Source organism: Vicugna pacos, chromosome 1 (genome assembly GCF_048564905.1).
Source record: "Vicugna pacos chromosome 1, VicPac4, whole genome shotgun sequence".
In the NCBI taxonomy this organism is placed as follows: Eukaryota; Metazoa; Chordata; class Mammalia; order Artiodactyla; family Camelidae; genus Vicugna; species Vicugna pacos.
Genome location: NC_132987.1, coordinates 68453024 through 68479724, shown reverse-complemented (window position 1 = coordinate 68479724; position 26701 = coordinate 68453024). Strand labels below are relative to the sequence as shown.

Below are 26701 nucleotides of genomic sequence, written 5' to 3'. Positions count from 1 at the left end.
GAGAGCTATCAAGTAGAGACAAAGAACTACCATGTCCCCATTTCAGACAGGGTTTGTTCAATCAGCTAGGCATAATGGACGCCTTGTCCAGTGTTCAGTATTACATTGACTCTGAACCTTAAATAGCTTGAACTCAGCTTATCATGAAGCAGGGGCAGAAGGGTCTCAGGCTGTTTCAGAATAAAAATTCTATGATTATGGAGTCCCTTTGGGAAATCCTCAGTAAAGCACAGAAGAGTCCTGGGGCTATGTCAGTTATCAGCTTTATGGTTCATCTAGGCAGCCCTGTACTGTGACAACCTACACCTGCTAGGTTTGATGATAATTGGGGCATCTGGTACATAGCTAATGTTATAATCTGAAGATTTTGAGAATTACTTGTAAATTACTGTTTACTTAACCCGTGAACTTTATTGTGAAAAAGACTATATCCGATGAAAAATTTATATAGGGGGAGGGTATAGATCAGGGGTAGAGTGTGTGCTTACCATGCACGAGGTCCTGGGTTCAATCCCTAGTACCTCCATTAAAATAAATAAACCCAATAACCCCCCACAAAAAAAAAAAACCAAAAAATTTTTTTAACTTATGCAATTAAAAATAAATATTTGAATACAGTCTGTTGATTCTCTAATATTGTTGTATCAATATACATTTCCTTACTTTGATAATTGCACTGTGGTTATATAAGATATTAATATTTGGGAAAGCTGGATGAAGGTAAACTCTTTGATTTTATTTTGCAAATTTTTTATAAGCTTACGTTACTTCAACACAAAAATTTTAAAGAATGTTTTTAAAGCTTTCGAAAGGCAATTCACAGGGCTTGACAATTTATCCATAATTTGTGCCTGGGGGCCTGGGTCTAGGAAAAGAACAACCTTTCAGCCTCTCTGCTGCCAAAATGATGAAATCCACTGTAGGTCAGATGAAATAATGAACATGAAAGTCTTTGCTACAGTAAACTCCTAAACAAATGTTAACAGTAATAATTATAGTCTTATGTGGAGATGCTTCTCCATAAGTAAAGGAACAAGCCACTATACTAAAAAACGCTATCAAATATTCTCCAAGTAGCTTATAAGATGCTTAGAAATTGCTATCCTGGCATTAGAAAACAGGTAATCATTGATGGATTTTGAGCAAAGCAGGCAAATAACAATAGCAATACTTCAGGAAGATTCAACAAGCCTTTAGTGCACAGGATGAAGGAGGAAGAGCCAGGACCCAGCAAACCCCACTAGGAGTGATTCTAGTAACTTAGGAGTGAATGGTCCTCACTGAATGGACCTGGAAAGAAAAAGCCCAGAGGACAGGCATTTTGAAGGACTCATCGGTCTGGGCGGGATTAGGCTGGAAGTGTGGGCGGAAAGAGAGAAATGAGTCAGTGGTTACTTGAAGACGTCTCGCCAAGATGACTGGGGCAATGCTGGTGTCATGGAGAGACAGATGGAAAATAGAAGGAAGGAGAGACCATACACAGAGCTTGGGCTGCAAACTCCAGTGGATCAGAGGCCAGGCAGGAGCAAAGGGGGGATAAGAGGCAGTGGGGGCTGCGAACTGGAGGACTCATCTCTCTTAAGAGGGTGGAGCCTCCATGGGGGGCTGCTACAACTCGGCATCAGCAGTGCTTGCCATGTGGGAATGTACCTTTGGTATTACCAGATCTTCCATTTTGCAAGAGAAGCCAGAAATCTAGATCTCTTATGTGATAAATGTTAACTCTTTAATGTTGGCAATTAATTTAAAAAATTTTTCAAGCATGGCATGTGCTAAACCAAACACATCTGTGGTCCAGATTTGGCAGGCAGGCTCTCAATTGTGAGCTCTGACAAAGAGAGTAGGTCAAGGGTCAAAGTTCATAAACTGTCTTGGTGATACATAGAAAAATGAAAGACTGTATCTAAAATACTGTACCTAAAGCTTTTCCCAGCATTCTGAACTATATGAACGTCCCTACCCTTCAAGTCTATATTTGGATTTGAATTTCTACAGGAAGTTTAATAATCCTCAAATGGTTAAATCACAAGAATCTGAGTGCTTACTGTGTGCTGAGTACACAAAAGTCAAGGAATTTCAAATCTAACTGGAGAAGATAAAACATGCCCTCCTGAAAACTTGATACATTACGAAACATCCTGGGAGACTGCTTTCTCCACACGGTGTAAGAATATTAGAGTCATCTTAAATCCTGGATTCCCCCACCCCCAAATAATTTCCATTTAGCAAACTTGCGTGTACTTTAACCAGAAGTCTGCTTTCACGAACACTGGTTACACAGCGGCAGCCTCCATCCCTCCCTCAGCTTGGGAGGGGAGTTAGCAGGGCTGGGGGTACCTGGACGCCGAGAGGAGGATGGGAGTGGCCGGCGGAAAACCGCTCCCGGTCAGGTTTCTCTGCTGAAATCCCAGTCTTTGTTTCTGTCCTTACTCTTTAAGTGTTTGTGTAGGAGAAGGCGGGCACCGAAATAGAAAGTGTCAAAGAGAGGATGACAACGAAGATAAAAAAAGGCAGGACTTTTTTTTCAGTCCACCTAGCCCCCTCCGTCCAGAAAGCCAGCGCGCCTCCTCCCGCCGTCTTCAAAGAGCCGTCGGTGGGGCAGGAAGCAGGCGGCTCGGGCGGCGGGTGCTCATAGGAGAGCGGCGATTTCCTCCCGAGCTGCCCAGTTATCTCTGGAGTCGCAGACCAGCTCCCCGAAGAGCGCGTTCTCTCCCCCACCCCGTACTCCTCAACCCACCCACCTACTTCCTCCAGCTCCATACACACACGAGCTCAGAGCTGCCAAAAATTTCCACCCTCCGCCCCCCTCCCTAGCTAACTTCCTTCCAGCATTTCCTGAGCTGGATGATCCTAGGATTTGTAAGACAGGAAAAAAAGGAAGGCGTGAGGGCGGGCGAGAGAGACAGGATGCCTGTTTTTCGTTCCACCGAAGCCGTCTGAAGGCAAGACCGCGCGCGCGGGGCAGAGGACCCACGGCAGCCCCCCCGTCTGTCTCCGCGCCCCTCGCCGCCGCCGCCGGCTTCCCCGCGCCCTCCGCCACTCCAGGGCTTCCAGAAGGCGGACCGGAGAGCTCGCCCTCCCTCCGAAGCGGAGGGAAGGACCCGAAGCCACCGCGGGAGCCTGTGAAAGTCCCTGGGACTCCAAGTGAGGAAGTGACACTCCCAGCGAGCCGGCCCGCGGCTGCCAGCTCCGCACGGCCTGCGGCACCGCGGCCCTGGAGGAGCGCGCCGTGGATTTCAGGCTCCCCGCCCGCGCCGGGCTCTGCGCCCCGCGGGGTCCATGCGCGCCGCCCCGGGCCCAGGCTCTTCCGGACGCCCATGCGGCCCCCCAGCGCCGCGCCGCAGCCACTGATCTAAGCCCCCCGGAGACCATCGTAGGCGCGGTGCCAAGCAGAGGGGAGGGAGAGACGGAGGGGCAACCTCTTCGGGACTAACTCATGAAGAACAAGGGTGCCAAGCAGAAGCTGAAACGAAAGGGAGCCGCCAGCGCCTTTGGCTGTGACCTGACGGAATATCTGGAAAGCTCAGGACAGGATGGTAAAGTGCCTTCGCCTCCCCCACCCCCGTCTTTTTGTTTTAGAGAGAGAGGGACTCTCCTAGGGTGTGCTATGTTCAATTCACAAGTTAATGTAATCCAGGCCTGTGCGCCGTTGTACTTTTTTTTTTAAAGAACATACAAGATTCTTAAGGTGCATAGCGCTGACATCCCGACGTGCAGAGGTTGTGTCAGTCCTTCCGTTTGTGTCACACAAGCCGTTAATGGGCGGTGCTGCTTCAAGTTTAACGGGCTGCCTCGGGGGGGTGGGGGTGGGGGCTCGAGAGGTACTGATACAGAACTTTGGACATCGGAAGGGAAGGAGGAGGGCTGGACTTGTGGGATGGTGTTCAGTGGGCTTCTCTGGGTACATAATTATGACTGCCTTAGGTGTCCCTCCCGGGCTGTCCAATTTCATCCGCTCACATCTTTTTTTATTAATGTGCTGGAAGGCAGGGGGTGCGGTGGATCCTGGCCGGGGGAGTGGTTGCACAAACATTTTCTGAATTTCTGAACTGATGCCAAATATATAGTACCTCCCTCTCTCCCCTTCCCACCCCCTCAGACCCTTTACCTCCTCTTGGCTTTCAAATTAGCATTTGGTGTGTCAGACCAGAAGAGTGTTGTAAAAAGGTCAGAGGGCCTTGATTTTAAAATAGTTTAGGATAAGTAAAAGAACATGAGAGTCTCTTGGTTTTCAAGGTCAGATTGGTGGGTCAGGGATCCTGAGGAGAAGAGACAATTTAAACATTTGTTGGGGGAGGGTGAAAGAAAATAGTCCAGAATACAATAACAGCATCTGAGGTTAGATGTTTTTACTCATAGGGAAGTTGGGGAAATTGAGCATTAAATGACTCCTTTTGTAAGGTTGACTGGCCCTGCACTTATCCGTGACAAAAAGGCCTTGTCTTCAGAAACTTCAGTGAGAGAGAAAAAAGTCCACTATATGGGCCCTATGTTTATACATAGAGAGATACAACAAAGGGGGGAAATGAAGGGCTGTTTAACTGTGCAGAATAATTCTGCCTCCAGGAAAGTTATCTCAGAAATGATTTGATTAACTCATATCAAATGTGCATCTCAAAAACAGAGCAATGCTTTTGTTTCTATTTCTTTTTTTTTTTTAAAGACTTAGCACCACCTAGTAATTTGCAGTGGTGTGATATTCCTGCGGTAGTCCTGAGTTCAGTCTGCCGTGTCATTCGGACAAATAGCTTAGTATTTTACAGCTGGGGAACCACAGGTTTCAAAACTGCCTCTTTTGAAATTGGGACACAACTGAATCAATTCATTTAATCCTCTCCAGCAATCTGGAAATTGAAATCTTGAAATAACATTGCTTGGATTGAGTTGTTTTGAGTGTGAGAGAACTCCAAATGTGCATCTTAACCACTATCCCCAGAAGTTCAGAATGAAATGTTGTCCTCTGCCTGTTTTTGCAGAGGGTCTTCATGTTAAGTCCAGGTTCACTTAATGCTCGCAGATACCACGTTCCATCATGTGGGTGCTGCTCTGGGCTCTCACTCCAAAGCTGAGAGTTGCATCGAGCTGCTGCTCAGTCCTGCCCTATTCTTACCACGTCACAGATCATAGGATGAGCCAGGAATCTCAGGGTTCTATGAAGACACCTCAGAGGCAGCCTTAGACAGTTCCTCTTTCACCTGCTTTATATTTGAGGTTTTCACGTATGTTTCAGTTGGAATAAAAAGAAAAGGGGCTACTGCTTAAACAAACAAACAAACAAATTGAAAACCAATACCCAGTGCTCCCTGCCCTGGGAGGGAGGGTAGGGGTGGTGAGTGCACAGTGGTAAATTGACCTGCCTAAGGTCATACCATCAATCATGCAGGATGCAGAGGGCTCTGGCACCCTAGGCTCCTCTCTCCCCTCTCTGGCTTCCTTGTCTAGGCCAACATTCTCCTCTAATGATTTTTTCCCCCTAAATTGAAAGCAGAGAGCCCTGCCCCAGGATCAGCAAACTTTCAAGACTGACATACCTGCATAAAGTTCTGCTGTGAAACAGAAGGAAACTGACCCACTTAATCATCCATACACCATTATTGTGCCATGTGGGAATTAGCCATGCATGATAAGCAGCTTACATAAATAAGAATAATTGGGATTTCTTTTTTCTCACATCTAAAACTAGTTAGGTGGTTGTCTCATTTTTGTTATAGTGTAGCATCAATAAATAGAGTCAGTGCCAATGGTTTTCTCTAAAACAATGTGTCCTCCTTGTGGACTTTCTGAAACATGTATCAGTTAATAGACAAGGCCTGGACTCTGCCCCCAGGGAGGAAAAGCTGACCTGGGCAGTGCCCCTTTGCCCACCGTCTTGAAAGTTCAGCCCAGAATCCTAAGGGTGACAAGTCAGTGTGGTAACTAGGATCCAGAAGGCTAGAGAGGGCCTCACCAGGCTGACATCACAGTTACTCATCTTTGGAGGTCAATGATAGAATGATAGACCTGGGTAGAGACAGAGAAAAATGAATTCAGGTCTAAGAGCACAAGGGCAGAAGGAAAGAACAGAGATGTGGGGAAGCCAAGAGAACTCTGGTGCCTGGGAGGGAGGGAAAGCCCTGAGCTGGGGTGCAGGACAAAGCTGGTGACAGTTAGCTGAGCTCAGGCCACCTGAACATGGGGAAGCTGCACCCTTGGACTGAGCACAGAAGATGAATGTCATCCACATCTGTAATTTGCTGTAGCCCAGCCCTGCTGCCTTTGGTTGGACAGATCTGATGGGGCAGGGTATGCAGGTGACAAATAGGTGTTCAGCTTAAAGCAGACATTGCTCAGGGCCAGTTGTCATCCTTGATCTTTAGGAAACTGATGAAAACCAGAAACCTTTACCTTACACACACACACACACACACACACACACACACACAAATCCTGTATACAGTTTCTGCGGGCATCCAAATGGATGCCACGTTCAGACCCTGCTGTTGATTGTACCCAGCTGCACATGGGGCTGATGTGAAGGGCCAGTTTCCCCCTTTTGTTTCTTTGACCACTTCTCCAGCCTGGTGAGATCACCTGAGAATGGCATGAAATTGCTTCTGGCCAACTTGGCCAGTATTTCTCTCACTTCCCCTCCAGCATAGTGGCTGCTGCCCCAACCCTCAACTCTCCCTTGGGAACCAGATAACTTTCTCTTCCTGTCTGTAATAGAGGGAGAAGAGCATCCCTTTCTCACTGCTGATGCTGAAAATAGTACACTTTTCTTTTTCTTCTCTTTGACCACTGAATACGAAGACCCTTGCTTGCAGCTATGTAATGAAAACCACATCATTTTGATGCCTGTGGTTGGGAGGCCGTGGGTGAAGCTCTGTGAGGCCACAGTGCAGCCGTGAGCATTTCCTACCTCTCCCCTCTGAGCCAAGTGCTCTGGGTCTTCCCACAGTGCTTGGAAATGCTGGGGCCAGGAGTCAAGGGCCCAGTAAGAGAGCATTACAGGAAGGCCATCTTCTGTCGCCATGCTGGTCCCACTCTAAGAGCTGAGGATGTCCTCTCACTTCCCAACAATCTCTGCCATTTTACTCACTCCCTGGTAACAAGTGTCGACGTGGTGGTTTGCCATGATGGCGGCCCAATAGAATCACCTCAGGAGCTTTAAAAAAACACTGATGTCCAGGCCCCCTCTCAGAACGATTAAATCAGAATCTCTTGGTGCCCAGGCATGGGTATGTTTTAAAAGCTTCCTAGATGATTCTGATATACAGGCAGAGGTAAGAACCATTGCTTATGGTGTAGGGGGTTACAGATCATTTTCCTCGGATTAGCAACCTTGACTATTCAGAATGTACCCTCTGAATGTTTGACAAGAACATGATTCTTAAAGTTTTTTTTTCCTAGTTCTTATCAGGTTGAAGAGAAAAAACTATATATATATGTATTTGATTTGAGGGATTACAGAGGTTCCATAAGAAATAAATAAACAGCCATTGCAAAATATAATTTTAAGCTCGATGAGAGTAAAATGGCCCCAGTATTCCAAAGAGCCAGAATAAGATAAAGGGAACTTGTAGCTGTTCTACATTTCTGAGGCTGAATCATTTTCTCACTTTGTTCACTGATTTAACAAACATGTATAAGGTGCTGTGGGAGAGAAAGAAACAGGCACCCAGACTCAAGAAATTTAGTCTTGAAGGAGGGTATAGGCCAGTGGTAGAGTGCATGTCTACCATGCACAAGGTCGTGGGTTCAATCCCCAGTACCTCCTTTAAAAATAAATAAACCTAATTACCTCCCCCTGCAAAAAATTAAGAAAATAAAAATAAATAACTTTTTTAAAAAATTGGGAGTGGAGACACCATAAGAACATTTATGTTTCAAATTTTTAAAAAAATCTACAGTCTAAGGGATGTGAACAAACTTTCAGAAACCAATAGCTCAATTAAGCTTTGAAGTTTGCCGTCATAACCAAAGGAGAAAATGTGAAAGTTTTTTATCTTCAATTCAGTAGATAAGAAACCCAAACACAGATAGGAGCAAAGTCTCAGCAAGGAAGGTGAACATTTTTCTGTTCAAGAGAAGACTTAACACTGAATGGAGAATCAAGGCAGGCATATTCTCTTTGGCTTAGTTGTTTTCTTCCCAGCATCTTGCCTGGCACCTGCTTATCACCACTTCCCAAGCTAACTCTTCATGCTTTGGGTCTCAGCTGCTTCTAGACGCCTTCCCTGATCCTCCCAAGTCAGGTGCCCCACGCTGAAGGCTCCCATTAGGAATTCTGGAAGCCTTCTGCCTGGGGTAGAATCCTAACTTTGACTGTTCCCAGCTGAGTGACCCTGGAGCAAATTACTTACCTCCCTGGGTCTCAGTTTCCTCACTTGTGAAATGGGGATTAGAGGACTGATGTGGAGAGAAATGAGTTACAGTGGGCAAAGCACTAAGCAGAGGGCATGCATAGGGTCAGCTGTGCATGTAGCTCTCATCATAACACCCTGGACTTGCCCCGCATAATCACACACTATCTGTGACTGAGTGGATGAGGGCTGCAGTGAAACCGGGAAATGATATGGTCAGATGGGCTAATCAGTCACCAAGAGGGAGGAAGCACACTGGTTGTCCCACCGAATGGAGGGTTCCCACAGGGATTTCCCAGAGCCACTGGGGAGTGGACCAGCAGTATTTAGTTGTGGGAGAGCAAGATGTTACCTGAAACTAAAGGGCCCTCAGAAAGATCTGAGAAACTGAAAGAGAAGTCAGGTCCTGGAGGTGGAGTTAGTGGAGATCAAATAATCCCCTCATGGGCTTGAGTATAGAGGGGCATTCTCGAATCGGGACTCCCACAGTGAAACAGGAAGATGAAAAGAGGAGAATTAAGGCTTTAAACCTGGGCAGAGTGACAGATGGCATGAAGCAGAACTGTAACTTCCTCTGTGTGGTCTGGATGTGGAAAACAGCACCCCACCCCACCCCCCAGGAGGATGGACATGGCTATTCCACCTACCTGCACCCCTCCCTCTCCAGATCTCTGCCCAGAGCCCCCTGACCACAGGTGTGGCCTTGCCCTGCCTCCAGCCCTACCACCCCCACAGCCACACAGCCACACAGATGCCTTCCAGTCTCTGGAGACCCAGGTGTTGGGATACCTAAGGAAGCCCTTGCCTCTGCCGCCCCAGACCTGCCCTGGAGCTCAGCGGACCATCTGCTGGGGCGGAGCGAAACATGTTGAAACTAGGAAGCGGTTTTCGCGTAGACAAGGCTGTAAGTGCTGGGTAAGCTCCCCACTGCCATTGGAGTGGTGGGTTTTGATGCCTTCTTTTTATTTTCCCCCTCAGCCTGTTAGGCATCTGTGGGCTAGCCTGGAAACCTTTCTCTGTGGGGTTGAGGAAGAGGGGAGAACACATTCTGAATTCCAGAGGCTGACTGACCAAGGCAGTTGTGAAGGTCTGTCCCCGGGGGTCACCACAATGCAGAAAGTTGCAGGGGTTCTGTGGCAGAGCATGGGAGAGGAGGACAGGGCTGGGAGGTCCAGGAATCAGTCAGGGGATACGAAGTGCCTCCAGCCCTCATCCATTAGTTATTGTAGCTCAGAACTTTTGGAACAAAGTAGTGCTCGACCCTCCTGCTTGGGGCTCCCTGGTGCTCATTTCCTCCAGAACAGGCCGGTCAGCGTGAGCTGCCCCTACCCTGCTCACACACATACACCGTCCTGGCCTCTGCGCTCTGGGCCTCAGAACTCCACTTCCTCTGTTGGTTCCTTCACACCAGTCTTGAGCCCCGGGAACATGGAGCTACTCGCTTTTTTGGTTTTCTGTTGTGTTTTCTTCTTCACTCATTGCTTGCCATGCATTTAAGCCAAGATGGCATTTCCGCACATATTGTCATTCTTCAAATTAATTTTCTTTTTGCTTACAGCAAAAATGTCCCAACATAAATGTCACACTACAGTTTAACTGGTTTTGGTGTTCCGCCCTCAAAGTATTGTCCTGACTGAGGTGGGGCCCCCGCCTGAGGGAACTCCAGAAGTCCTTCCCCTCAGGGTGCAATTTTAGGTAAGGCTCACAATAAAGAACCCCTGAGGAAACATGCTGACTTCAGTTCAGAAGAGAATAGATACTAGTACTAGGTCTTTTTTAAGAGCAACTTTTGATGGAGGAAGATGGTTGCATTAGGCTGCTGGATGGCTTAAGAAAGAGGGAGGGTCAGCCCCTTGGAAGGAGAGAAAGGCCCCAGAAATGAAGGCTGAGCCCCAGATCACACCTGCTTGTCATTTCCATTAGCAGAGTTACAGTCTGCACTGATTGCTTACTGTGTGCCAGTCACTTTACACATACAAAGTAATGGTTTTGAAATCCATAAGAATTGGGCATTTCCCCCCATTTTTACAGAGGAGCAAACTCAGACCCAAGAGGTTAACTCACTTGTCAAGATTATAGAGATAAGAAAGGCAGGATTTAAATCCAGATCCATCTGACTCCCAAGGCCATGGTCTTAGGCACGAACACAATCTCCCAAAATAGCATATTTCATAATTGGGCTTTTATGTTACAGTTTTGTCAAGAAAAAAAGAACAAACCTGCAAAAAGTGGCTTTTTCTCCCTTTGCATTGTGCTTCCCCCAGCCTAGATGCGGAATGGTGATAGTAACAGCACCTCGCCCTCTGCCAAGCGCCTTTCACACACATTTACTCTAAACCTACCTACCAGCTTCAAGTCCAGCTAGACCCCACCTTTCCCTCCTAGCACCTCCCTGAGCACTGTAGCCACAACCCTTCTTCCCTCTTGGAACGGCCCCTTCCTTAGAGTCAGAGGCACCCCATTTGGTCTTGGTTCTACCTGTTAGTCTGTTTTCTCACTGGCTTTGTGTTGGCAAGTGGATGGTGAGCTCTGCTGAAGGCAGGTGGCAGCTCACACAAATTGGTAGCTCACTGGCCTCTCAGGGAGAGCCCCACCGCCAACACTCAGCAGGTGATGATCCACCCTGTTTCCTCCTCAAGAAGCCAGAGTTTGAGCCCTTCTAGGAAGCTCAGGGCCTGGGATGTTGCTGATGTGCTGGAATATCAGGAATCCGAGATTGTTCAAGGTTCCCCACGAGGGCACATTAACTACTCCCAGATAGAAACCGACCCCGACTTTTCACAGGATGCCCCAGAAACACTGCCTTTTCCCAGCGCCTCACCAGTCACTCCTTGGTATGAACCACATTCTTGGCGGGGCCCCAGAACCAACTGAGTTTCTGGGATCGAGTCTCAGGCACTCTTTGTTCTAGTTCAAGCTTGGCTGATACATTCCAGGCCCCGGTGCCCCGCCCATGGCCTGATGCTGGCCCAGAATGCCTCTGGGGGCCCCTCCTCACCACCCCCCAGAGGGAGAGGGGTGAATGTCACCCTCTCAAAAAGCAACATATACCAGCTCTTGCTATTACAGACAGCAGAAAACAGTTCAACACATAAAGTAGGAGTCTGACAAACTAAATAAATCTGTACCCTTTGTGAATTTAGCTAATTTGTGTAATTACACATATTTCTTTCCCTGGCTCTTTTCATATTTTTGTTCAGAAACCATCTTGTATGGGGCTTTCAATTCAATGCAACAAACATTTAGTGGGATCCTAATGTGCTAGACACTCTTGGGCTTACAGGAGGCTCTCAAGTTGCTCTCAACCTAGTGGGGTTGCATAAGACGGGAAACAACTCGAAGAGTACCAAGAATGTAATGAGGGTTCTAGAGAGGGCAAGCGGGGGATGTTAACATGTGAGGTAGCCAAGTGAAAAAGAAATATCAAGAGTGGGTTCTTTGTAAGAGGGAAAAGTCAATGAAATGATAACTATCATCTGACTCGTGAGGAATGACGGAGATATGGAGAGATGGGGTGGTTGGTTTTTGCAGACAGGAAACCACATGATTTTGCCTGATACTTGTAATTGGTCACGCCTTCTTGTGCCCTGGGGAAGAAGATGCTTAAACTGTGGGAAAGTTGGTTGAGAGTGACTTACAATGGCCAGGCTTGGAAGCGGGTACCCTGGCCGGCTGACAGAAGCTGTCTTCAATGGCAGGAAGCTGATCCTACCCTCAGGAGAAGGCACTGTACCTGATCACAGCAAGATGGCAGTTAGTTTGGCTATGCCTGTGTCCTGTCCAAAGGCAGGGGAATGGAAGTTTCTGTTTAAAGGTAGAACTTTAAGAAGTGATGTTAACTGACCACCCTAATTGTTTCTTGATTAAATCTAACAGTGCAATATAAATGTGCGACCTCAACTTCTCCCCACTGTGTGTGGAAAGTTCTGTTTTTGCCCCCCATTTTATATATGAAGACTAACTCAGAGAGCTTAAGCAACTTGCTTAACATCACCCAGCTAGGAGTTGGGAGAACAAGGACTCAAACCACATCTGCCTGACATTAAGGATTCCCCTCATGCGGCATTGTCTCCCCTGGACCCAAAGAGCTGCAGTTATGCTAACAGTAAAACAGGGTCTGATATGCAGAGCTCCATGTAACCATGCATTGTGCCAAGGTGATAAGTTCAGTAGGATTTAGTTCGACTTTAACAAAACTTCTGGCAATGGAGTTCCCATCCTCAGTTTTTCAAAGTCAAACATTTCGGTTCCAAATGGCAGGATTCTAAACAGAGCGCATGCCCTGTTACCATAAGTAGCCCCTTCCACCGCTGCTTTCCCATCTGTTTCCTGCATGCTGAGTATTATTGGGAAACAATGATGTCAACTCTTCCATATAAATCTGCACCTCCCTGCTTGCCCCTCCCCTGCAATGCATATTTTTGTTCCTCTTTCTGGCTTTTGTCTTGCTGTTCTGTTCTTTAAGGACTCACGCTTTTTGGCGTCCATTGTTGGCTTTTTTTTTTTTAATAAGTTTTAGTTATTTAAGCTTCATTGTGGCCTTCAAAGTGCACATGCTTTCTTGGGTCCATATTTGGAAAATCCTTTGTTTGGCTGATAGCTAGAGTATGAGCCTGGTGTGAATGGGGAGAAGCCATTTTGCTTTCTGGAGAAGCAAAGCTCCATGCAGGGCTCTGTATTGGGTTCGGGGCTGAGGACACAAACCCAGCTTGGGGGCTCTCAGGCGCTGCCTTAGAGCTGTTTGGACCCTGGGCACAGAGCCTGCAGCTGAAGCTCAGGAAAATATACCCATCAAGTTATCTGTTTGCCCTCACCCAAGCCTGACTCTCAGACGAGACTTGGTTTCCTCAGTTCCTTTTTTTCTTACTGCCCCTAAAGACAACTTGGTTTCAGAAAGGAAAGGGGGTGCTGTTCTGGGGGTGGGTAGGAGGGGAGAGTATGAGTTTTGATTTCTGGGTGTAAGAATTCTGGACCTCTGTTTTTAAGCCTCAGGCAATGATACTTTAACTTTACTGGGCATAAGGATGACTAAAAATGTAGTATTTATTTTTAAAACGTAATTTAATTTAAAATTTAATTTCAAAATTTAAAAAATATTGGTTAAATTTTAGTACACTATTAGTACACAATAAGGAGTATTAGAAGTGCTCCTTAAATTCCATTTTGGACTCCTCGAAACAAAGTGGACTTCTGATAAGTGTTTCAAATGGGCATTTGCGTAGGTCCTGTAAGGCTCTGGGTCTGTGGAGAAAACATGATCCCACTGAAGGAGTTACTACACTGCAAGCCTTGAAGTGCCACTGCAGGCCAGTGTTCTAAGGCCAGTCTCTCTGCTTTTGTGGGTCTGAGGTGGGGCCCAGGAATCCGCATTTTCGAAGATGAGCTCCCGGTGACTGTGATGTGTTTGGCCTACTGATTTCACTTTGACTAGCTTGTAAAAAGAAGCAGCTAAGTGAAAGCACGTGATTTTCTTTTTTCATTATATTTTTTATATTGCTCAAAATTTCAGCAGTGAACATGTATTTTGACTATTTAAATTGAGGAAAAACTCTTTTCAAGTTAGTATGGGAATGGGGTGTCTTGATTCCTTGAATTTTTCACAAAGTCCCTTTGTTCCAATCCTTATTTTAAAAAAAGAATCTTCATAAAGTCTGTTAGTTTGCTTTCTTGCCTTAATAGATACAGATTAGTGAAATCAGTTCACCTCTCTGAGAAGCAGTGCATGTAGCAAGGTGGTTAGTGTGTGGCTAGTGTGCTGATAGTCTGCCTTGGTTCAGACCCCAGCTCTACTACGTGCTAGCTTTGTGACCGTGGATGAGATACCAAACTTCTCTGTGCCTCAGTTCCTTCATCTATAAATTGGGAATTGTAAGAATAATAGTGCCTATCACACAGGGTCCTTATAAGGATGAAATAAACTAGTGTACTGCCTGGAATTTAGTTAACCTTCTGTAAGTGTTAACTGTGGTTATTATATCCTTGGTGATTGGAAAGCTTATCCTGTTTCAGCCTCATTACTCAGAATGTGGTTCCTGAGTAATGCTACAGACGAGGAAGTTGAGAGAGCTGAGAACATATATTCCATGTATGTTCTCCCATGTATCCCTAAGGGCTCCTACTTAAAAAAATAGATAGATAGATAGATAGAGACGTAATTATTTGTTTCCTTTGGTTGAATGAATAAAAATGCTAGTTTTAAGATCCTTATCTGTTGATAAATATTTCTGGGGTGGGAATTTGGTAAACTTTTTAAATTTTACATTTCTTTAATAACCAGAAACAGAAAACAACTTAACAAATCTGAAAAGAAATGAAATGAGGGATATGGGTTATGGCAGGAGGCAATCATCATAGTGACACCCAGCCAACCGTCTAGTTTCCATCTGTGTTTCAGGAGAGTTATGAATCTGGAAGATGAGCCTGGCTCTGTCGCTGATGGACCAGTGTAAGGCCGGGTTTCAGTGGCCCCATAGGACATTCCACATGTGCCTGTTGCTTTGCCCCACAGGTGCATTTTGACAGCTGACTGAGTGAGGTATACCTGGCTCCATCTTAGGTTCTATGACTGCAGAGTGTGTGGATCGAGGGGTCCACCCTGCCCTCTTCACAGGTCGAATCAAATAGGGCATCTGTGTCCATTTCTCAGTGCTCTGTTTGAAGATGGAAGCTTACATATAGAATTATCTTTAGGAGGTTGATCAGGATGGTGAAGTTTGGACCTTCATTACCTCTGACCTCCAACCACTGTCATAGTTTCCTAAATTGTCTCCTCCCTTGAGTAGAGAGAAAATGAGCTCCTTGAAGACTGACCGTTGTCTGTTCATCTGCATGTTACATGTCTGCGGTCACTGGTTCCTTTCTGAACGCTCCTGGGAAGAATGCATTTCTTTGCCTTTTCCAGCTTTTAGAGGCTGCCCTCGTCTCTTGGCTCCTGCCCCCTCATCCCATTGCTTTTGCTCTGTCTGCTCCATCCTCACATGGACTTCTGTCTGATCGCCTGCCTTTATCTCATAAAGATCTGGTGATTACATCAGATAATCCAAAATAAACTCATCTCAAGATCCTTAGCTTGATCACATCTGCGAAAACCCCTTTAGCTATATGAGGCAACACTCACAGATCCCAGGAATCAGGACATGGATTTCTTTGGGGCACCGTTACTCAACCTACCACAGTCTGTTTTCCCCACAGCACATGGTTGGCTCAATAGCTATTAGTAATGTGAATGAAGGGAACAGGGTTGTGGTTGTGGGAGGGAGGAAGAGATGGACATTCACTAAGCACTTACCATGCACTGGGCACGGGGTCAGCTGGGACACAGGGATGAACAGGCACTGTCAGTCCCTGTGGGGGCTCATGATCCTGCGCAGGAGGTGGACACATCTTCCACTGAGCCTTACAAACCACAGGAGGAAGTGGATGTCATCAATTCTGACTCGGAGGAGCTAGATCTTTGAAGGAGTGGAATCTGAATAGTCTCTGCCTAAAGGGAAGATATTCCAGACAGAGGGAACAATACAAACAAAGGTGTTGAGGTGCAAAAATACTGTGGCAGAACCAACATTCTCAAAAGAAGACAGGAGAACAAGTTTGAAGCTTGAGTCACCTACCTGCCTGGAGGAGATTTGTAGGAACAAATGGCTTATTCAGTGACCAGTTTAAATCTTCCAGGGAAGAAAGAGTGATGAAGACAAATGTGCTAGTTTACATTCAGATTGAGAGGGGAAGAAGAATCTCGAGCCACATTTAAAGCAACTGTGTCCTTTTTGCTGTTTCTGCTGTTGCTCTTGAGAAAAAAACTGGACCCCAGTTTAGGCATAAACTTCATCCAGGTGGAGGGAAAATGAGGTGCCCCCAGCAGCTGTAACTCAAGAGTTTCAGAGTTTATTTCATGTATTTATTTTCCACCTTAGGAAGTTTCATTTCTGTCTGGTGGATGATAACCAGAGTGATGTTTAACATTCAAATCCAAGTTTTATTTGAGGTGAAAATGTTTGTAACATTCCTTCTCACCTGCCTCCTGGTCATACTCCTATTCCATCCAATCTCTTTGTCCTCCAGCTTCACTTCATCCTTGTCACTCCTCCAGTTTAAGGAACCACAGAGCAGACACCAGATCTATCGTCTGGCCGGTTCTCCTCCCAGGTGACCCCTTGAGATTGGCCCTGGATGCTCCCATTCCACTCTGAGAAGGCTGTCACCCCCTCAGAGCGGTGTCCTCCCCAACCTGCCTAGGTCCCCGTCTCGGAGGAGACCTCAGGGTCCCTTGTAGGTGGGCCTCCCTGTGCAGTGCCCGCCTCACCCTTGCCAGATTCCAGAACTCCAAGAACTAAAAATACTTGCTTCTCCAGCTGGCAGGCGCTCAAGCTGATTTTGTGCCTTGTGACTGAAAAGCAGAGGCCCAGAGGGTGGTGAGACTGGTGGGATAGCTGGCCCATGCCTGAGGGGTCCTCCCAGACTTGTGTTCACTCTGGACCGTGGGCGTCTAGCTTCATCACCCCTTCCCCAGGTAACCCCTCTAGCAGTGCTCCACATCTCTTGGCTCTTGAGCAGAATGGCCAGAGTCATGAAAAAAATTCAGGATGCCATTTTTCATGAGGAATGTGTACCTGCCACAGGTGCAAGCCATCCTCTTCTCTTGTGAAATTATAAAAGCAATTATAAAAAAAATCAAACAATACAGAGATTCATGAAGTACAGAATCCCTTCCCACATCCTTGCAGTCCCATGGTCAGTTCAGAGTCTGGGCTGGATTCATCCAGACCAGTTCTGCCCCAGAGAATCTGCTCCCTGAGGGAAAGTTGCTTGCTCTGCACTGTACACTGTGGCAGCCACTGGCCCCATCTGGCTGTTAGTACTGAATGTGGCTAGTGCTACTGAGGAACTGAACTTAAAATTTTAATTAATTTAAATTTACATAGCCACATGAGGCTCATGACTACCTTATCAAACAGTACAGAACCCTTTCTCTGTGTACATACTGAGAAATACACACATTGAATGATTGTCTTTGTTTTTTCCTCCCACAAAGATAAAGTTACAACATATACATGTCCTGAAATAAACTGTTCTAAATACCAGTAGATCTTGGAGAACTATCCATTTTTGTAATTATAGCTCAATCTCGCTCTTTTTAATCACTGCATGGGATTCTGCTGAATGGATGGTGTTTAAAGTTAATTTTATTTTTTAAGGTCAGGTGTCACATTCCTGTGGTTCAAAAGGTAAAAGGATTTAAAGGGTATAGCAACAAATCCTTCCTATTCCTGTCCTCACCCAAGAAGCAACTAGTGTTAATTTTCTTGGAAATCGTTCCATACACTTTGCATGTACAAGCAAATATATGTACCATAATTTATTTACATTTCTTTGTATAGAAATCTTTCTCTTTTTATGAGTTCCTAGAAGCTTTCTCTTATTGTCTAAATCCTGACCGGTTGATTTAGTTTTTATTGAATATGTTGTATGGGCCGTGCATCCTTTTCACTGACAATTTCTGTTACTCATAACTTATTGAATATTAATACCGCTTCCCTCTGCTTATAATGACGGTAGAGTTCACACATTTCTAATTATACCTTAAACTTGCTTTCCAGTATTTCTGAGGGATATTGGTTGGTCAGTCCATATTCTGTCAGCTTGGAGTCCAAGCCCCAGGCGAAGGCTAAGGCTGGGAGCAGGGGATAGTGAGAAGCTGTTTGCTGGCCTATCCAAGGCATCTTGATCACAGTGCTCTGGTCATCAGAGCCAACCTGGCACAGGCCACAGAGACCCAGGAAAGGGGCCAAAGCAGGTGAAACGGAGGTGGCAGCCTAAATAGGAAAAGTATCCTGAAGTTGATCATCTATATTTTTGCAGAAACTAAAGCCAGATGTATCTTAAAGTAGGACTGAAATTAATTATGACCACAGATTCTCACAGTGGACAAAAGGAGACTGTCCTGATGAGAGCTTGTCACCAGCATCACTCACTAAACCCTTCTGTGGCTTCCCGATGCCCTTGAGACAAACATCAACTCTATACTACCAGCAAGGTTTAGCAGCCCATCACACTCAGACACCTGTGTCCTCTGCAGCCTCCATGGACACCAGCTCCCCACCTGCGCAGGGCCCCCGGCCACACTGTCCTTCTCGTGGGCATCAGAAGTACCTGTGCTCCTCCTGCCTCCAAGTGCTTGTGCATTGACCCACCCTCTGGGTAGAATGCTCTCCCTGGCTTTCTTTCTAACTCTACCTCAATCTTGCCAACTCCAGCCCATCTTTGGGGACTCAGCTTGGATGTCGTGTCCTCCAGGATGCCTCCCCTGACCCCTCTGAGGAAGGGTTGGTGCTCTTCCTTTCTGATCCCATTGTACCCTGGGCTGCCCCAACACTACCGCTCTCACCCCCACACTATCCCTGCCTCTTTCTAGACTCTAGGTGACCCCGGGTCAGCTCTGTGAGATAGCAACCACATCTCCTGCTTCGTCATTTTACCACTGGTGCCTAGCATAGTGCTCATAAATATGTGTTGAGTGAGTGGATGGCTCCAGGGGAGGGCACCTGTCTCGGGTCTGTAGGGTGGCAGGGTCGGGTGGAGGGTGTGTTCTGCAGGACTATTTTGCACATATGTGTGCATCTGTCATGTGTTCTGTGTATCAGTGCAAAGACTGAGGAGGTGGTCAAGCTCTGGTGAAGCACTGGTGGAGCTTAGGGCTGAGGCTTCATTTGGCAAATAATTGTCACCTGGTTTTGGGGGAAGTCATCACGTTCTGAATCTCAATTTCCTCATCTAAAAGACAAGAATGAGAATTAGATGAGATAATATATGCAGAAGGGCCTTTAAAATGGAAAGTGAATATTGTAATTATCCTGCAAGTTTGGACACTGGTGCTCGGAAAGGACTGAATGGCCCCAAAGACTCTATTTACTGATACGCTGTGGATCTGATGCCTCCTTGTAGACATCACCTGCTGCCATATTGGAGGGAAATCAGGACAGCTGTTTCCCTTACATGACCCACACACACCCTTGTGCCTCCCCAAGCCCTGCCAGCTTCAGCCATGGCTCCTAGTAGAGGTTCTTCAGGGCCTTTCAATATGTTGTTGTGCAGGTGCACAGCTGGGGCTCCTGTGATGCCTTGTTCACTTAGGGCCTGAATCATCCTGTACTGAGGCAAACAGAGATAAGTGAACCAGAAGCTATGTCATGTTCAAGTTGAAAGACTCTTGGGAAATCACTATCCAAACCTCTCATTTAACACATGAGAACCTGGAGCCCTAGAGAAGATAGTCACTTACCCGAGAAGGTGCAGCTGGCCCAGTGATGTTTTCTGGCTGCTTATTGATGTGGACCAGAAATCATGGGTCAGTGTGTTTCTCAGAACCACCTAGCATCAGGGATCCCTGAGATGGGAGAAGAGGCTCAGATGATGATACCTTTAGGAGAGAAGGGGGATTCATCAGACTACCTCACAGTTTGAGGAAAATATCCTTTATTACATAACTGGTTGAAAGGATGACATCTATTTACTGACACAGAAAGATGCCTAAAAATATTTAAGTAAAAAAGTTTATAGAAGAGTACATAAAGTATACATAATTCCATTTTGGTAACTATAAATGTAAGACATTTTCTGGAGGAATATGCTCAAAACATTAATAGTGGCTTTCTTTGGATGGATCTTTTTCTCTTTCTTCTGCATTCTTTGCTGTGTTGACAGATTTTTTTTTTAATGATGGGCATGTAGATTGTTTATACTTTGAAAAAACTATAAGGTATTTTCATTTTTCTAAAAGCATACCTCCTAAATTATTCCAGTTTTCTTTGATTTTGTTTCCATCAGACATCTTTTGTCATCTGCAGCTTGCTCTCCTGTGTGAGGCCCTCATCTATACAGAGCCTAGACCCAGTTGTGAATTCCTATTTTGAAAAAAGATGAGATTGCCACCTGACTTTACAAAGTTGTCCCCTCAGAACATGGTTACAGAAAACAGGTCACTCTCAGATGAACTAGCCAGATTCAGGTTCTGATCCTGCCAAGAAGACAAGACCCCCACCTGTGATGACTCCACAGAGACCTAGCTCCTCCCACGCACACACACCCTGAGGCCCTTCCTAAACTTCAGCTGGACCTGCAGGCCTTCTGGCCACCACTTGGGGTTCAGGGTAAAACAGTCCTGGAAACCTCTGGTCAGACCTGGAATGTCTGACTTGTGGGGAGAGAGAGCTTTGGTTTGAAGTTGTGCAAAAGCATGGCTCGCTGGCTGCTCTGGCCACTGGCTGACACTCATAAGAGACTTGTATGATACCAACAGAGTGTGAGATAAAGGTTTTTTTTTTTTTTTGGTTTGTAAAAGTGAGGTCCAAGCTATTAGAAGGCAGAGAACCTGCCAGGACTGCAGGAAAGTTGGGGTCTGGGAGTAATTAACTCTTAGATGCTTACACCTTGTTTACACCAAGTCATCTCTTGTCCTGCACAGTCCTGTGAGTTAGCTGAAGCAGGTAATGATTACACCTGCTGCAATAACGAGGACACTGAGCTTCCCCAAGGGCACAGACCTAGTAATGCCCAAGCTGTGGCCTTCACTTACTACTCACTAGGATGCAGGATTTAAGTACATAGTATACATGTTTAAAGCTCTGGACTGGGAATCAGAAGACCTAGGTATTTGTCATGTGACCTTGTGGGAGTCCCTTCATCTTTCTGAACCTTAGCTTCCTCATCTGTAAAATGGGGATAACAGTACCTGTCCAGCTTGCCTTGTGGGGTGGGGATCTGACAAGACCATGGGCACGAAAACAGTGTGCTGTGCAAATAGTGAACTGCTAAAGGATGATACGGTATGATTAATTTCCCGGTGCAGCACTGAGGGATGTGTGTTTGAGAGTAACTTTCGCTAGACGGAACTGTTATTTTAGGACTGGATAAATCTAATATAGCCCACAACAATCCAACAACCCCCAGCCAGTTTCCTAGGAACCCAAACCTTCTATTTTCACACCCCTGTCCTGCTTTGGGTAGATTTTCAGCTTTGCAGAAAAATAATCAGATTTCCAGGGAAGAAAGAGAGGCCTCCCTGACCAGACATAGCTGGGCTGGAGTGAGCTTGAGTTGGAGGCTCTTCCTGAAATAGCTGCTTGGGGGATCATGCTTTAATCCTAAGAGACTGAACTTGCCTGCTTGTTTTGAGGGCTATTTAAGTACAAAACCCCTTAAATCTGTGCTATGCTTTCCTCATAGCAGGGGCCACTAGAGAGGCTGGGAGGCAGGGTCTGGGGTCCTCGCCCACCTGCTTAAGCTAGGATACTCTGCTTTTCTCATTGCTTTTTGTTTTATGCTGTGGGATGGAATTTATCAGAACAAAGCACTTCATGCTTTTTTTTTTTAAGTTGGAAAACCACTGCTACTTAAATCTGCAAATCAGCAAAACTTCTTTTCTGTCTCATGGTCACCCACCCAGCCAACCATCTCTCTCCCATGCCCACTCCTGACCTCACTAGTACCTCCTCGCTGAGATCTGCCGCCCTTACGTCTGCCCTGGCGCTTTCCTCTGGGCAGTCTAGGGTCTTGTTTTGTTTGGGGATGAGACATTTCACAGATCGTGCAGAACACACATGCAAAGTCGGTTTTGGGGGGTGGAGGGAGTCAGCCTTGATATGTAACATGCTGTTTTATATAGTGTGAGAAGTTTCCATTTTCAATGGAAACAACGAAGAAATGAGGCAGAGATGAAGGATTGGCATTAATGTTATTTCTCCAAATTTCTATGAATAGTTCTTGATCTGTTTTGCCATTGTGGATATAAATGTTTCCTATGTGAACACTAGCAACACAGAATAATTTCTGGCACTGCAGATGTATCCCAATTAATGTTGGATGAAAGAGAGGGAAGAGAGAAAGGAAGGGGGATAGGAAGAAAGAATGGAGTTGGAATCTGGTAGAGAAAAGTAACTTGAGAATTTTGGAAGCAGATAGCCTAACTTGAAGTCCTGCCCTTGCTAATGATGTTTTGTGTGACATGGAGTAAGTATTCCATATGTGACATGCAGTAACATATAAGAAATCTGTTAGATGAGGATAAACATATTTGCTTTATAGACCTCACAAGGATTTGTGAGGATCAGCTGAAACCGTGAATAGAAAGAGGACTTTCAGGTTTCAGTTAGGAGGCCATTGTTGTTCTCCAGCTGAAGACTCTGTCATCATTTTTTTCCCACTGTTCTTCGAACAGATGGTTTGGAGGATTAGGATCTTTCCCTCTTTCTGTTTAATTTTGGAGCTTTGAAACTAAACCCAGCTGTTTCTACAGTTTTGCAACGCTAGATCTCAGTGGTTATTCACCGGGTAGGATTGGAATTGATATAAATCACCTCCATTGGTACTCTTGAATAATAACTTGTGATAAGAATAATTTAAAGATAGCACTATTGGCAGAGGGGTTCTAGTCTAATCTTTTTAAAAAATATCATCTAATAATTTGAATTTTGCTTTGAATGTAACTTTTCCAGTCTTCAAATGCAGGTCAGCTTGATTTTTCATGAACCTCACATAATTTAGTAAAATGGGATATTTTACTTACTGTTTAATCTTGAATCCAGTTTCACAGAGCCTAGAGAAATGATGGTTTCTTCTTTTCCTGGCTAATGTGGCAAATTTCCAAATGATATAGATTATTTACATATTTCACTTAGACTTAAGACAGCTAGAACTTTTTTATTCTTGCATACTCCTAACTGAATACTGTAGCATCAGTCTCTTCACTTAACCATTTATTCTGAGTTAGACATTCAAATCTCTGTCTAAAAATTAAAAAAGAAAAACTAAGCTCAGCTAGTGTGGAATGTAGTGATAATTCAATAAGCAAATATTTCTGGGGAAAATTTTGAGAAGTGATGAAAACAAGCTCAAATACATTCCAGTATTGGATGGACATCCATCTCTTGGTACAGTGACATGCCCATTTTTTTTTTTTACATATAGGTCAAATTGCTCCCCCAAAAATGCCTTTTCAAAATAAGCAATGCTGCTGATCTAGTCCATCTTGGGACTCATTGTTAAAAAATTCTTCCCTTCTGCTGCCTTCTTTGGGGCAATACCAAACAAACATTAACAACTGTGGAACAGATGTTCTAACTGGAGAAGATTCCAAAGCTGGGCTCAAATGTATCCCCCACCAGAAAAATGCACCAACCACAGAGATTAATCTTCTGGTATGGGTGTTATGAGATAAAAGCACCTTCTGGATTTCATCACGTGTTTTTATAGAACAGCCTTTAGAGGGTTTTTTGTTTGTCTGTTTGTTTGAGGCCAGGGTCAAAAAGTTCTTCAATTTTGTGAGCCCAAGTGTCAGACTAATGCTTACGCTTGGTGCTTGGATTTTAGGCAAAGGAAACGGAAATCCTTTCTGTTCGCTATTACAATTTTTAAATAAGATGATTTCTCTGTCACCTTTTAAAATTTTGATGGAAGATACTAAGAAATCACTGTAATTGTAGCATCAGATATTTTAAGAAGATAAATTTTACTGATTTCCAGGAGTTGCAGGGTATCAAGCAAGACAGTTCCCACCTTCCATCTAGGTACCAATATAAAGTCTATGCAACCCAAATATCATGCTCCCTATTTCTTCATTTAACCAACAAGTATCTGTAGAAATCCTACATTGTCCTAGTACTGAAACATCCTATCTCCCAGCTCTAGTTAGCCTTTAATTTTAAAAGTCTGATTGGAAACAGAGTGATGAAGCAGGGGAGACTAGAAGGTGATGATGTTGGTGGGACTAGCATGTTGTTAGGGGAAGGCAATGAATCCACAAAGGTCCAAGTTCTAGCCCTCAACCGAGTGAGTCCTCCCACCTCATTCCCAGTGAAGGGTGTACACCTTTCAATAAGTGGGGGAGGGAAAGTGAGAAATAGTCCCCACATGATGAGATCAGCAAGAGAGGTGAGATCAGCAAGGGATCTCCTCTGACAAGGGGAGAATCAAGGGCAGGGAACTGGAATCACCCAAGACATCATTAAGCCCAGACAGACAGCTTTCTGTGTATGGTTTGGTAAATGTCATGCACATGGACACAAAGAATCCTAGATTTCAATCCCACAACAAGAGCTTTGCCTTCTCTTATAACATAGTTTCTCAACGTAATTTAAGCTCCATTAGTTGTTTTCACAGTGTCTAGTGTTAGGTTACATGAAGGAGACTGCTGTAGGCTTCATTCTACCAGATCCTCACACAAAACCAAAGGAGCACTGCTTTTATTAATTCGTGTATATTTTTGCTGCTACATGAGGATCTTCAGGAACACACAGCATGTAGACATGAGGCTTTCTTGACTTTCCTCCCATTCCCCTCTCTATAGAAAAGGAATGGGCCCCAGATAAGGGGCCACTTCATTGTTAAGCATTTTCCAACCCCAAATGAGCATAATCGTCTGCTTGCCGTGAGATACAAAATACTGGTATCAACAACCTTGGACCAAACATGAACATGAGGAGTTCATTTTGCACATCTAATCTTCACAATTAGAAAATATTCTCTTGATAAATATATTTATTGTAAAAGAATCTTTTCATGATGCTATTACATTGCCGTTTACTCCCTTACCTCCTTTCCTAAGTAATTATGTTTATGAATGCATTCTTTCCTTTGCCATTAAAAGTTCTATTCCAGTCTTCTTCCCTTCTGCCCATGAGTCAGCATGTCCTGCCAATCAGGAATCAGCTATGACCTCATCATTTCCTTTTTGTATATTCTAACACTCAGTTATTTGTCCCTCCTCTGGCCCACCGAAGGCATGCCCTTCCCTGTCATTAATGTCTTGGACGTATAAAAATTGCCCATCCCCTTTAACTTCTACATACACTTTAAATTATGGAAAATCTTTCAGTTAATGGAACAATTGCTCCAGTACCTCTTTTCTTTCACCCAGACCTAGTGGCTTCCTATTCAGTATGAATGAAATATATATTCATAAAATATACATTACATATGTAAAGTTTTTTGACAGATGTTCTAATATTTTAATTAATGATACATGCTAATCCTCACTGTAGGGAAACTGGAAAATATATCAGTGCTTTAGAAAGAAAAAAGTGCTTGAGTTAATTCTACCACACAAAGGTAACATTCACTTTCAGGGTTTTTTTCTATGTATATTTTCCACACATAATTGTAATTATATTGTATATATCTAATGTTGTGTCTTGCTTTTTCACTTAGCATTAATAACCTAAGTCTTTATTCTAGTCGTCAAACCCTGCTTTTAACATTATTTTAAGGCCTGGTAATATTTTTTCATATAATGCACCAGTTTATTTACTCTTCCTCATTATTGGGACATTTAAATTATATATTTTTAATATTATAAAGAAGGCCACAGTGAATATTTCAAGGCATATGGCCCTTTTGTTATGTTATGATATTTCTTTGGAAGAGATCCCCAGAAGTAAAATTACTGGTTTAAAGGGTGTATATTAGTCAGGCCTTTTTAGGCTGAGAGTGAAGGAACTCAAACTGCATAAGAAAAAAAGGGGCTGGTGGTTGATTCATATATGCAAACTTTGGAGGTCAGGATGCTGGCTTTAGGAAGCTGGGACTTAAGGCTGGAATTGCAGCTTTCTGAGTTTTCCTTGTCTCTGGAATGATGTAATAGCGTTTCTCTCACGGAGATAAGTGAAAATGGAGATAACGTACTTCAAGTGCCTAACCCACAGTGACAGCCCTGCACCATCTTCCACCTTTTTTTAGGGTCAAGATATTACAAACTTGCCTGGCCTGGCGGTTGAGCTTATCACCCATGAATCCCCAAGGCCCTTTCCTCCTTTTGGCCGGCTGTGTTGAAGACGGGTTTGTCTTGGTCTCCCTGGTGCCGTTCAGGCAGCCCTGCATTTCGCACCCTCATCATTGTTTCCACCCTGACCGCCCTGCCCAGCCATCTCCCACCCCAGCCGCCCACCCTAGTGCTCAGAGGCCACCGCTGAAAACAAAGGAATCTCCGGCTAGTCTGGGAAGGACAGGCCGAGAAGGGGAGGTGGGCGGGGGTTCTTCGACGGAGCCGTCTCTTCACTCCGTTGCCCTCAAAGCCGGCTCCTCAGTCATTTGCTTGCTGACCTGGGTTTAGGTCGGGCCCGCGCCAGGCCGGTGCCAGGGACGGGACAGGAGAAAGGGGCTCAGGCCCAGCCGGACCCAGGCGGTGGGGTCGCGACCCTCTCCCCTTCCCGCCGCCGCCCCCTCCCTCCCCTCCTCCAGTCCCCGCCCCCGCCAGCTGGGGAGCCGGAGAATCCTCCCGCACGGCCCTCGGGGTCCGGAGCCGCCCTGCCGCTCTCTGTCCCTTCGGGCGGCATCTTCAGCTTTACCAATGTCAAGGCCACGTTCCCGCT

At 45.2% G+C, this 26701-nt stretch overlaps 1 protein-coding gene across 1 annotated transcript in view; it reads left to right on the top strand.

The window, feature by feature from the left end:
* The first annotated feature begins 2637 nt into the window (after positions 1-2637).
* ARHGAP31 (Rho GTPase activating protein 31) overlaps positions 2638-26701 on the top strand; it is a 96579-nt gene continuing 72515 nt past the window's right edge. Inside the window, exon 1 of the mRNA XM_006210319.4 lies at positions 2638-3536. Within this exon, the coding sequence (XP_006210381.2) occupies positions 3437-3536 (100 nt within the window). The 5' untranslated portion in view covers positions 2638-3436. The remainder of the gene's footprint in view (positions 3537-26701) is intronic.